The 13611-nt window shown below is 40.0% G+C and overlaps 1 protein-coding gene across 1 annotated transcript in view; it reads right to left on the bottom strand.

Moving 5' to 3' along the window:
• Window positions 1-3032: 3032 nt before the first annotated feature.
• CLINT1 (clathrin interactor 1) overlaps window positions 3033-13611 on the bottom strand; it is a 73767-nt gene continuing 63188 nt past the window's right edge. Inside the window, exons 9-12 of the mRNA XM_075900630.2 lie at window positions 12149-12226; window positions 6482-6774; window positions 5596-5800; window positions 3033-5090 (exon numbers count right to left, since the gene is read on the bottom strand). Of these exons, the coding sequence (XP_075756745.2) occupies window positions 4738-5090; window positions 5596-5800; window positions 6482-6774; window positions 12149-12226 (929 nt within the window). The 3' untranslated portion in view covers window positions 3033-4737. The remainder of the gene's footprint in view (window positions 5091-5595; window positions 5801-6481; window positions 6775-12148; window positions 12227-13611) is intronic.

Here is a 13611-nt window from a genome sequence, read left to right as displayed (position 1 = left end):
CAGTACAAACTGACAGTACAAGGTCCGTGATATCTAACAGGAAAAAGCATTAACCTGATCATATCGTAAAGCAACTTATTTCACTTGTGGTCCTAACTTCTATTAGACTGGAACATTTTTCCTTTGATTTTTTACTGTATGTGCAATGAAATCCTGCTTGACTTGTTTATAGTTTCATTTCAATTCCAGATTTTCAGAATTGCAATGCTGCAGTAGCCAAAACTAAGTAAATGCTATTTAAAAAGTTGCCACTAGAATGTTAAAAAAAGGAAACAAATATAGATCTTTTCATTTCACAAAGGCTTAATTTGACAAATTTTGAGAGAAGTGTCCCTTTAAAACACCCCCTACCCAATACATTAAAACTATTAACAGTAAGTATGCAGCTAGTCTAGGAGATTGTATAAATACTTATATACCACACACACACACCCCTGCAGAAACAAGTTCTTGGAGTAAGTGCCTCCAGGAGCAAAGACCTAGGAGAATTAAAGTCTTCAGATGTTTGTTAGACGCTGATTGTTGGTATCACCTTGTGTATAGGATGCCTGCCTGCATTATGTAAACACTTCATTGATAAATCCCTCCCCTACCTCCTTCAACAAGCAGCATTAGACAGTTCTTAGCTGAAACAGATGCTGCTATAAATACCCTTGCTTAGCTGTTTTGAATGTAATTTTTCTTTTGTAAAACATACTGAATGCTCTGGTTATCCCTCAACCTGCATCTGTACTGCAGTTTTACTTTTGTAAGGCTCTGGGTACCTAGAACAGGAAGACTCATGGTTTTTAAATGATCTCCTGCACCCAGAGCCAGATGTACAGGGACAATCTACTGTCTCCTCCCCCCATTCCCCTTTAGCATCAATGGAACGACCTGGAGGTGAAGCTGTTCACTGTGAGGGTGGCAGAAACTGGCTGTCTCAGAATGGTCAGTGAATGGGATTCTGTAGATGAATTGACACTGGTTGCAACAGATATTTATCTATCTAGCACCCATCCCGACTTGTAGACACCTCAGGTCACCCAAAAGTTAGGATATAAACAGCAAAAGATTCAACCCCTGACTTAACAGACATAATTCATCATCAGACCCACCATCCAGTTGATCAGCATGTCTGACTAGCTAGCCACTTGTACGCTGTTACTCTAAATTGGTGCCGTGTTCAAATCCTACTGCAAAGCTAATAAAGGTGATGTAAGGTGTCTATAATGTGTCAGGATCATTCAGTGACATATTCTAAAGATTAGATGACCAGACTAAGGAACGGGGACTCAGCTATCATTTTTACAAGTTCCAGCTGTAATTTTTATAAGTGATTTCTTTACAATAAAAACGAATCTAGTGGTACTTTAAAGACTAACCCTAACCCTAGGTACCACCAGACTCCTCCTTTTTGCTGAAACAGACTAATAAGGTAGGTACTCTGAAACCCTTAATGATGATAGTTTCCTAGATTGTTTTCCTTATTTTTATCCTGCTCACACAGATAAGAGTATTAAATAATGATCTTTACATATTGCATAGCTTGAAAATTGGCTGGTGGGACTTACATATAGTCAACACTTTTTCTAATTTTTTTTTTTTTTTTTTTTTTTTTTTTTTTTTTTTTACACACACAAAAATGAGTTTGTGGAGCTGATATTTCCATTTTTCATATACAGATACCTTTAAAGAGACGGGAACTTTGCTATTATTTTCCTGCTAGTACGTCTACATTTATCATCTGTAGTCTCTGCTATGCAGAGACAATCTTTGTTCTGCATCTTCTATAATGACAAGGAAGTAAACCTCACTGTCAGATTATGACCAAATACCTTTGACCTTCACCTTTAACCACTGTTTGCATGTGTTCCCTTAACATTGTCTTTACATTTTTCTATAGGCAGCTTGGGACAAGCCCAAGGAGCACGCAAACTTCTTTCTGCAATAGTGATATTTAGGCTGAGGCTTGGGAGTCACAAACGGCTCCTTACTGTAGCCTTACCACAACACAGATTCAATTAAACAAATCCGTTATTAAACCAATCAGAATGATTTTACTGTATTAACCAGTTGTAGAATACCTGGTCAGTCATTTTACTGCAAGAACTTTTATAAATAGTATTGCAATGAGAGTCATGGTATTAGCCCATGCTTCACCTCTGTTTAATTCTATATGGATCAATAGCCTACTGTTGTGTTTGTCTATGCTGAGTCAGTCCAACATGATGACATATGGTCTAAGTACAGCAGTATTAAATGAATAGGGAGGGTCTTAAAGAGACCATCAGGTCCCATCCATAAGCTACCAGTCAAATTGAGTTTAAAGCACATCAGTCTAAACAGCTCTCAGTTGCTTCCAATTGTTTATACAGAGGATGTTCATTTCCTTTACTGCCTTTGACATTCTCAAGTTGTGAAACAATCTAGCAGTTTGTTCTAGATGCATGGCTTTCCGTACTCCTCCACCATAACCTTCAAAAATAATCGGTTCCCTCCGTCTTGCAATTCTGTTTTCCAAACCAACTTGAATTGTACCATCTGTCACAAGAGAAATTCCGAAGCTGATGATTCCAACAAAGTTTAAAGGTTTCAAAATGGCAACTGGAGAGAAGATCTCTTGCTCATCTACTAAAGTCTGCCTTGATTACTTTGATGTAACAACACTTGAAAGCTCCTATTCTTTGAAAGTAATTTAAACACATTGAATTGTTGAAAGATTAAAAACCACAGTCAGCTAATTACACTCACTCTCATCTCTTATTCAGCAAATGAATCACTTTTCATTACCACTTAGCTGAAGTACATGAATTTCTGCCTAATTAGAAATGTTGTAGATGGAGCATTAGCAAGGCTGGAGTGGGTCAGGATATCTTGCCTGCTTCATTTTTAATTCCTAACAGCAGAGCCAGATAGGAAAGGCTGGAGATAAGAAGTCATTAAACAAATTTAAATTATTTATAAAAATTACTTTGTCCAAATTATAATTATTTTTTTTCCAAACGCTTCTTATAAACCTCAAATGGAATGAAAGGAAAAGCGGCCCAACATTGATTTTAATGACCATTTTAATGTTATGTATAACAGAACATTGTGAATACAATGGAAACAAAGTTTTTATCAATTTAATAAAAAAGAAATCCAACATAAGAAAGGGGAGGTAATAAATTTCATACCTGTAATATAGTGCTTATTTTCAATAATACTCCCGCTTGTGAGTAGAACCATGCCTTTGCATTCCAGACTCTAGAATCATGATTCATGTGTGAACTTAAAATGTAGAATCAACAGCAGGAAAACAAAACCTGGGTTAATTAGTTTCCTTTATTTTCATTAAATCAATAAAATCTTTGACTGCTACAGGTTTCCTTTAATAATTTTATATATATATGTACACACACACATATATATATATAAAATGTATAAAACTCTCCTTTCTATTGGATTTCACCGGTGCTAATGCCATATTTACACCATAAAGTCACCAAATGTTGTACAGGTTGCACCTCCCAAAATCAGGACACTCTGGCCCAGCAAGACTAAGGATGTTCCTGGACCAGAGCGCCCTGGGGCCGGGAGCTTAATGGAAGAAGGACCGGTGTCAGCAGTGCTGGGTCCAGCAGCAGCAGGGGGGCCAGCATCTGGTATCCTGGCTGGGGCTGGCAGCCCAGCTGGGGCAGAAGCAGAGCCAATGGCATCGAAGGGTGGGGGACTGTGGAGCCAATGGCAGGGGACCTCCCCTGGTTCAACAGATTTCCTCATTTGGGATTAGTCATATCCTGAGGGTACCAGGCAAGGGAGGTCCAACCTGTATGAAATCTAAAATCCAATGCTTTTGGATTGTCTAGGGTTTACAGATTTATATTAACTTAAGATAATGTAGTTACTTCGTTACTTTTCTTTCTGTACAGTTGTTGGGTTTTTTTGGCCTTCTGCCTGCTGTAAACCAGTGGCCCCTGGAGTAGACGTGGCATGAAGTTGCCACCAAAGAAGCAGGGTATGTATGCTAGTTTTCTGAAAGGAAACCATCCAGAGCTACTTTATGAAATGTCTCCCAATTCAGCACTGGGTATTAATTATAGCAGTAAAGGTGTGAAAAGCCCCTAAAACCTATTCATGACCAGATTGATTAAAGAGGTTTTTACAATACAAATTTGGGTATTATAGCAGTGTTTCTGGAACATTAGCAAAAGTATATATATACACATTCCAGGTCCCTTTGAATTAGCCATAAGCACATATGTAAGCTTTTTTTGGACAAAAATATATATTCTTATAAAAAACTGATCATTGTACTTGAGTGACTTCAAATATGGACTCAGAGTGGTAGTAAAAGGAATAGCTCCAATTATGACAAAGCGATTCAGGGAGAGAAAAATCAAGCTCTTCAAGGGAAAAAAAGTATAAAATTAGATTCAAACAGATTTACTCAACCCCCATTCCAGTCTCCCCACAAGTTTCAATGTTAAAATTGATTCTTCCATCTAGAAAGATTTTTGATGTTGTCACTACAAAACAATGGCCTATTAATTGCCAAGTCATTCAATTGATCACCAGAAGAAACGGCAGTCTCCCCAGAGCTTGAATGGGAGGTGTTTCAGCATTTACAAAATAGCTTTTAAGTTCTTTATGTGGGTTCATTAATTAACTGATAAAAGGAAAAAAGGTATTGATCAGTGTTCTTCATCCCCCCCCCCCAGCTCTATTTGTGCAGCTAAAAATCCTTCATTCACTCTGACCAATTCTTTACAATTTTTATTTGCTAAAATTGGCAAAGTTTGCAAAGGCATCTTGCTTGGACTGCACAGTTCCAGGAGTCATAGCTATATTTGGTACCCCCATGCCCATTGTGCCCGTCAAACCCATTCCAGCAGCTGGCATGCCCATGTTCACATTCATTCCCATAATTCCCTGGTTCATCACAGGCGTATTTCCCAAGGAGGTCATACCCATTGTACCCGTCATAACGCTGGGTATCCCCATTCCCACAGGAATGGGCCCGCCCATCAATGAACTTGTTTGAGGTCGAACAGGCATCATGTTGGGCTGGGAGTTGAGGCTCACAGCTGCAAAATTTTGTGTCATCACATTCATAGGTTGTTGCATATCTGTAGAAGAAGAAACAGCAGCCTTTAATATAATCACAATCCTAGGGTTGAACTTGAGGAGTTCTAGTCACAGTAACGATACGGTGACTTTACAATAAATAAAGACAAGGAAAAAGCTATTTGTATTCACTATCCAGTTAGCCTAGAAAAAAACAAAAAAAAGATGGCCAACTGAAGAAGGAAGGGATGTGAAAATTAAAGTTGATCCCATCCATAGCAAGGGCTTAAAGAGAGGAAGCAGATTGAATGTGAAGATCTGGGCACGAGTCAAAGCCCTGCAGTCCTGAAACATTCCTTGGCTTATTCTTCTGGGGCAGGTGAAGGGAATAGAGCTCCCAACGATAAGAGGCAATGTAGCAAATGAAAAATAGGATTATGGTTAAAATTAAGAGAAAAGGTGACCTAGCAAAGAAGTTCAAGGTATTTTTAAAGATACATCAGTAACATCTGCGTAGCTAGCACATCATGCCAGTGAAGTATTATTAAAATCAATGGAATCACTTACTCTGTTGCTGAATCATTGTATTAAGTGATGGCTGCTGAGGTTTGGAAGGCTGCATACCAGGTACTAAATTGTCCAAACTGATATTTACACTGGGATCTGACCAAGTGGATGGGAGAGTTTTGCTGGAGTTTTTTTGGACCATCTCCGTGCTCGGATTATAAAGAGAACCGGGCTTCTGCAGCATAGCGTTAACATTCTGCAAAGGCTAGAAACAAAAGGGAAAAAAAAGTTTTTTTTAAAAATGCCATTCACTCCCTACCATTTAGTACTGCTGTGTCTAAGAAATGACCAGTTCTGGCATGCCATCATAAAGCACAACAGATGGTTTTTCAACTTCTCATATGCGAAGAGCAACAGCCAAGGAGAAAATTCTACATGCAAGGAGAAAGGTCATCAGTGTTTCTGGAAGTTCATCTCTTTCCATGTTCATCAGCTGGTATCTTGTTAAAAATGACCAGGGTGGCATTTTGCATCAGTGCATGGTCTCACAAAACCAGAGTTGCCTGATCCCTCCCAAACAAGGAGCCCGTTCTAGTCTGGGCTTTTTGCAAAGCATTTGTAGGTTTTTACAGAGTCAATGTGCTTTGGTTTCACAACAGCCAATTGCTTTCCATTAGGGCAACCCCTCTGTACGTCTGGGCAAAACAGATGAGGGTGAGGACTGGTCCATCAGTTGCCTGATGTTGTAGGTGGCACATTTTCAGGTTCCAACCTGTCCCTCCCCCAAAAAGGATGACAGGAGCATCAGATAAAGTGACTAACAAAACATCTGAGAGCCAAGGGTAACAAGAATGGTTAAGCTAAGATAGGACTTGGTCTAAAACCTTCTAGAACCGTTTCTTCACAGAGGAACTAGGTATTAAGGGATTGAGTAACAACAGCGTACCTGCGACCTTGACATGGGCAGACTGATGCCAACTGCACTAGAGCTCATCATAGCAAAATTCATGCTTTGCGAAGAGGTCATGGTTGCCTGGGAGGAGCCCATCAAATCAAAGAGGTCAGTAGAATTTGAGGCAGCTGGAGGATGGCCAAGAGCTGGCTGCGAGCTGCCAAAAAGCTCTACAGCTGGCTGGGCAGCGCCACTGAAGAGATCTCCTGCTGAAGCACTGGGAGACGGAGAAGCTTGATTGAAGGCACTCCAGTCGCCGAAGTCTCCATTCCCACTTGCTGTTGTACCTGGGGGCAAAGGAAGGAAAGGTGAAAGACTTTGAAAGGCACAGAACAAACACCACACTCTGAACTGAAACAAATGAGACCTGATTTGTGTCCATCCAGATTAACAGCTGCAGGTAGAATCTCCATCTGGACATCATTCCTTCTCATGAATATTCCAACCATTTTAACAAGGTAGCAAAGGAAATATGAAACCATGCATAGATAAATTACATCTGATAACATGCCACCTATAAACTTAGTTGAAGGAAACCTGTGACCCACTCCATCCTAAGTTTGCAGCATCAAAATGCTTCCAACAGACAAGGGAAGAGTAGAATAAGAACCAAAATTTGCCAGTATTTTAAATCCAATGGTCATACCCAGCAAAGCCAGGAGCCCATCTGGAGGATAGCATACATCTGTCACTGGACAGAGGAGGCAAAATTCCACTGTCATTATAAAGCATACAAGAAAACAGCCATTTGTTCAAAACTTTGATGACACCTAATTAATAGCTTTTGCACAACACAGGAACATAGTGACACTAAGTGGGATACCAATAAAACCAAGAGCTTTTAAAACAGGTTACCAAAGGCTCCTTATCTTACTCAAGTTGCCTGCTAATACCACAAATAGTACATCCCCCAAGTTTGGAGATTACATGATGCTTTGATATGTATGTTTCAGGTCACATGCCCCAATACCTAGATACACACCAGCAAGCCCAGCATGTGATAGGACTCTTACTTCCATTTCCTTACCTTTATCGAGATTGGTCAAACCACTGACATAAAAAAAGCTTCCTTCAGTTACAGGAAAAAAGTACATTACAGAACATTTATGGGTAACATTTTAAAGTGAAAATATCCAATAAGCTGTGGTGCTTTTTGTTGTTTTGCTTTTAATGGCCACAAGCTTCTTGAGATTTTATTTTTTGCCCATTGCATGGTTGTGTGGCTAATGCTTTACAAGTCTTGGATATAGTAGATGGATATCATTTTTCTGGCATATGAAATGCACAGGACTGCTTTATTTGCTACATGGATGCACAGCTTAGAGGGAACATTTCCACCATGCATAAGAATTATGATATTCCCCTGTAGGTTGTATCTCATGACGAAGTTCTCATTCCCCAGTTAGGCCCCAAGCAATATCCTGGCTGCAAGGGAAAGAGCTCTGAACTCCAATGACTGATTAAATCAACTCCACTTCCCCCTGCATGAGCAAAGAAAGAGGCGCGGATTGAGATTTCACGGATTTCAAAGTCAGCAGACCTATGCACCAGGCTAAGAGTATGACCCACACACCTGGCTATTTTCCTACAGCTGTACGTTGTCTAGTCAAAGATAACTGTAATAATATTTACACTCCATGTAAATGCTTAAACACCTGAGCTCGTGTGTGTTCAAGCCTGGTTTTAATTATTGGTATCTCAACTAAATGTATTACATTTTAAGTAATGGAGAGGAGGCAGGAGGAAAGAAGAGTTGTTTACAAAACCCAAGCACTACCAGCAGTTTTAACACAAGAAATGGACTAGTGTTCATTAGTTCAGGGCCTTACTAGAGTGTTTTGCTTTGATCTTCCTTACAAAAGGGACTGTATTGGAGTATTTCAATTAGTACTGCATATTAAAGATTTAAACCCACTTTAAGTATTCCTGATGGACAAGTAAATGCTGAATGTGCTGATTCTCTGTATTCAATGTGCAGATCTGAACACACAGTAAGAAAAAGTGGGGGTAAGAGGAAAAGGTTTTGCCCCCCTTTTGGGGAACTCGATCAAAGATGATTAATCCGGGAAGAAAGGATTACTAGAGGGGCTTATATTGTTAGAGAATGATTAATCATTTCACAAGACTCTTGGCCCCTTGCATAATGGTGATCGGGATAGATTAATCATGTTAATGCAGATAAAGGATTGTGTCATTTTAAGCTGTATTCATACACAAATTATTTGCATAGTAGGCAGCTTTATACTTGCAAAAAGAACTTTATTTTGAATAAGTAACACAATAAGGAAGCCTGTAAAATTAGGACAGTGCTGTTTTTTCCCTACCAGTTTAAATATTAAAGGTGTGTTAACCCAAGGATGCCCGATGTAGCTTTCCTAAATGTAGCAAATACAAAAGAGTCACAGGTGTTGACTTGCAGCCAATTTCCAAAGAGATTTACTCACCTGTCACAGAAATGTCTCCATCCACTCTAAAGGCATTTACTCTTATACCCCTTGCTCAGGCACAGCCTTCAAAAGCTTCCATGGCACTTTTGCCTAAGTGAGAATTACACCCTTTTTGATTGCAGTGCCAAACTTTCTAGTCGGCTACAAAAATACATAATTAGCAACACTGGGAAGTTGGCTCTTGCAAGTGGCTGAGCACTGTCAACTCTTACTTGAAGGCTGAGCTCAGAAAAGCAGAAGATAAAGAAAGAAGGGATCTTTGAGTGGTCAGCTCCAACACGGTTTGCTAGCGTAAGACTGTTGACTCTGGCTTGCTTTGTTCAGAAGAGTTAATTATCACAAGCAACACGGGTTCCATTTCCTGCATGCTATTTCATTGTTGATACATTCTCCTTGTTAGAAGAAAGAGCTATACTCTTACTCTTTGACATATTCCTTGTGCCCCCATAAATAGTTCCTTGTGCTCCTTGGCATTCCTTATTTTTCCCCAATACTTGTAAACAAGTTGTCATTTAGACAAGCTATGAAAGACCAGTCAGCTTTAGCTCATGGGTAAGCATAAGCATCTTCCACTGAACACAACCGAGCTATGCAGAGTACTGAGGACATAACTTGGCCTCATGTCACTCCTTCCAGGTGTAACCCATATTCCACCTGGAGGCTTTGAAATCTTGACAGTATACCCCTTGACAGCTGCCAAAGCCAATATACCTTTGTCTCTCCAGTTATACCAGATAAATGTTTTGTTAATCTTGGAAGACAAGTGGGATTTGGGCTACTGTTAGGGACAGCACAGGTGGGCTGCTATTCCTCACTGCACTTGATCCTGAATTTTTGGTTTTAGTTATTAGACTTTTATAAGTGAATTGTTGGTGGGAATGTGTGTGGAAGGGGCGATCCTGCAGGTAAGTTCCTATTTGCCAGTGCAGTATTCAATCCGAGCTTCTGACTAGCTAAAACATGCTACTGTTTCCCCCCAGAATTTCCAATATACAGGCAGTCCCCGGGTTACGTACAAGATAGGGACTGTAGGTTTGTTCTTAAGTTGAATTTGTATGCAAGTCGGAACTGGTACATATTGTAGGGGAAACTCTAGCCAAACATTTCTCCAGAGCTCAGTTTTATTCTCCCACACCTCACTTCCCTCAGTCCTTTATTCTCAAGCTGAGGTGTCTGCTGAGAAAAGCCGCTCCGCGTCTCCCTGGTCTGCTGCGGGGGGGCGCTAGCTTCATGTCTCCCTGGTCTGCTGGGGGGAAGCAGCTAGAGCGGAGTTGCCTCACCCCATCTGTAAGTAGGGATCCGATGTAAATCGGATCCATGTAACCCGGGGACTGCCTGTACTAAAAATGCCTTTGCATCCCTATGGGCATTCACAAGCCTCTCAATGCAGGTGCGCTCATATTCCAGATTAATGAAGTTGCTAGGATACTCCAGTTCCAGAAAATTCCTGTAGCATGGCTGAACATGGATATGTTGTTGTCTGTCATCACCCTGTATTTAGGGTCCTTTAGTCACTTTTCAGTCTGACTGTGCTTACAGTCAAGCGATACACATTGCTTGACAGACAGACCATCAAATACTTCTAAATGCTACTGTTCCACCATGCAATTATTTCACATAGAGCTTGCGTATCTGAAAAAAGTTTCTGAACTTTTGCCTGGAAAGTATTAGGAGAAAGACTGCCTTTTCTTAGAGGAAAAAAGTTTCTCAGATGATCTTACATAATCATTAGAACATATTAGAATATGAATAGCAATTAGGTATATCCGTTAGCAATAAGTTACATCATAACAGCCAAGGAAGCATGAAGAGTTCTCCAGTGATTTTAGAAACAAATACCGTCAATGGGAACATTCATCAGATCATTAAGGCTCCTATTAAACAAGCTTCTCTCCATTTCCAAATATTATAAAAGCCAAAGAAGTTTTTGCTGCAGTTTGATACATGTTTTCCACCTGGCACACTAAGCCACAAAACTTGGAAGTGTTGAATACCTTGAGCAAGATTTATTATCTTGATTTTCAACCCTGAAAGCCACCTCCAATTTTGTTATGGTTCAAGCAATACCATAATTCCAAGAGTCAACCTGTATGGAATTCTACTTTCACTAACACAAAGCTAGGCCTGAAGCTCCCACTGGACCAATGTTTTATGAAGTAAGGCCCTCACAAGTACCAGACTTGATGATATCTGCTATTGCCAAGAAGTTTGGGATTCTCCTTTCCCGCCTGCAACATACCACAGTTGTGTTTCCATGACCATTTAGATACTTATGCCAATATAAAGCTGAAATCTATAAAAATACTGATTTGTGATATCCAAGAACTCTCCTGGAAGCCACCTGAAATCCAGGACTGGCAATATTAAAATCAGCTGGGAATCTGAACAACTCTGAAATGGAGAGATGGGAGAGAGAGCGAGAGAGGACTCATCCATAAGAACAGCCAGAATGGGTCAGATCAACAGTCTATTTAGCCCAGTGTCCTGTCTGCTGATACCAGGTGCCCCAGAAGGAGGGAACACAACAGGTAATCCTCCTGTGATCCCTCTTCTGTCACCCATTTTCAGACAGAGGCTAGGGACACCATTCTGACCCATCCTGGTGATCCCAAGTTTTCTATTGTGGGAACAAGTACATAACTTTTCCTTATTCACTTTTCCCACACCAGTCATTTTATAGACCTCTATCCTACCCCCCTTAGTCTCCTCTTTTCTAAGCTGAAAAGTCTCAGTCTTTTTAATGTCCCTTCATACAGCACCTGTTCCAAACCCCTCATCATTTCCATTCCCTTTTCTGAACCATTTGCCACTACCAACAATCATTTTTCTGACTACTTATGAACTATTTCCCCTCACTCCCCATATCCGTTTGATGAATGTGACTATTAAGTCTGCAAATTTTTTCTAAGGTATCTTTGAGTTTAGAGCAACGTTGCCAAGGGATGCATCTCAGCAATGCAGGGTGCATCGAATGCAGCAAAGTAGGGTTCTGACCCAATACCTTTACAGGAGTCCTTTATTTATCCTCTACCACGTGAAAATATCAGGAGACCCAAAAACATCAAGCACTGAGGTGACCATGTGGCTTTCTTGGTCAAGTTACAGAACACAAACCAGCCCCAGGAAAATGCTGTCAATACCACAACAAGAAAAGTAGCTTAATTCTCCTCTCCTCATCCCTAACGAGAGCTTTTCTGTCAGTAAATTATCCTACCTTGTGGTGAAGGGAAACTTGCTGAGGCAGCAGCAGAGCCAAAGTCAGCGAATCCTCCAAACGGGTCAGCTGTTCCACCTAGAAACGAGAGGAATCACAGTGTTCTTACAGGGTTGTGGAGCGATGCCCTGTTCGGCGAACTCCACAATGGCTTTCTGTAAGCTGCTTTGGGACATTTCACCTTGTTTTTAAATCTCTTGCATTTGGCAGTCAAGGTTTGTTGTTTCGCCTGTCATATGTGCTTGTACCATATTTGGGGATTCATTACCACTACCATTCTGTATTTCTATGAACCCAGACAAATTGGATTCTTCTTGCCTATGCTGCAGATCTAGCTGATTGTGCTTCGCCATATAGATGCAAAGATGCAAGTTCTGTTTCACAGTTCATTCTAAAATAATTTATACAGCTTCAATGAAGCTTGAGAGATCAAACTGGCAAGAGATGGTGCTGGTAAGACATACACAACTAATTAATGGGAGGATTACAAAATTAAAACTTGGGAAGCAAAAAATATCAAAATAATATTTTTTGTTACTGGAGGAATCCTTAATTTATTATGCTGCTTACCATGAAAAATTTAAAGTCTTCTTATATTTGGTTTTTATGTTGCTTAAAGCTTGAATGATTCTGCAATGATCTTGGTTTCAAGGACAAAGCTTACATTGGTGTTCATTTTTTATAAGTTTACTCCCTCTCTAGAGCAACAACATTAAAGTCCCAACCATGCATTTGTAAGCTACCAGATAAATTATTAACTTTCGAATACAATACTGTAACTATTTTTCATTAAAACACATGCAGCCTGAGCTAGAAATAAAAGAAAAAAGCATTACAATTATATTTGGGACAACAGAATAGGCAGAAGGCTCTGAGACTTTTTACTTAACCTAAAACACACTTTGTTGTAGGGTATAGTTTTGGTCACTTCTTCCGCTACAGCTTTTAAGTGGCCATTCTAATGGCCTAAAAGTACCGAAAAGCTGACCTTATTTTTGTTTGTCCTTAAAGATTTCACCTCTGAACAGTCACACCGTGAGAAGTAGCAGCAGCAGTTCAATTATTGTGCTTTTAGTGTTATGCGTACATTATATAGGTTACATCACAGCTGCTTAGCCTGCAGTGCTTAGAAACTAGCCAGGTGGGACTGGAACATCTGTGCTGCACTCAAACACCACCAGGGACAGCCTCCAACATCTGGTGCCATTTCTGAATTGTCTTATCGCTGCAAGACATTCTGCCCCATCTGCTACTCTCAACTGGGTTAATTAAGCTAGAACCATCTCCTTCATAATAAACGGCTAGCAGTAATAAAAGGAACAATTCACTTTCTAATACATGTGCACTTGTATTTCTTTTTAAAGTTATTTTATTGTAGTCAATATCAGGAAGGCATGACTGTTTTTCAAAGGGGGAATGTTCTCTAACTGAAGAATGTGTATGATTTGACAAAAGCAGCAAAT

This window comes from Pelodiscus sinensis, chromosome 16, assembly GCF_052426305.1.
Source record: "Pelodiscus sinensis isolate ZL-2025 chromosome 16, ASM5242630v1, whole genome shotgun sequence".
Lineage (NCBI taxonomy): Eukaryota > Metazoa > Chordata > Testudines > Trionychidae > Pelodiscus > Pelodiscus sinensis.
Note: the sequence above shows the minus strand (reverse complement) of the source record. Positions and strands in the feature narration are given on the sequence as shown.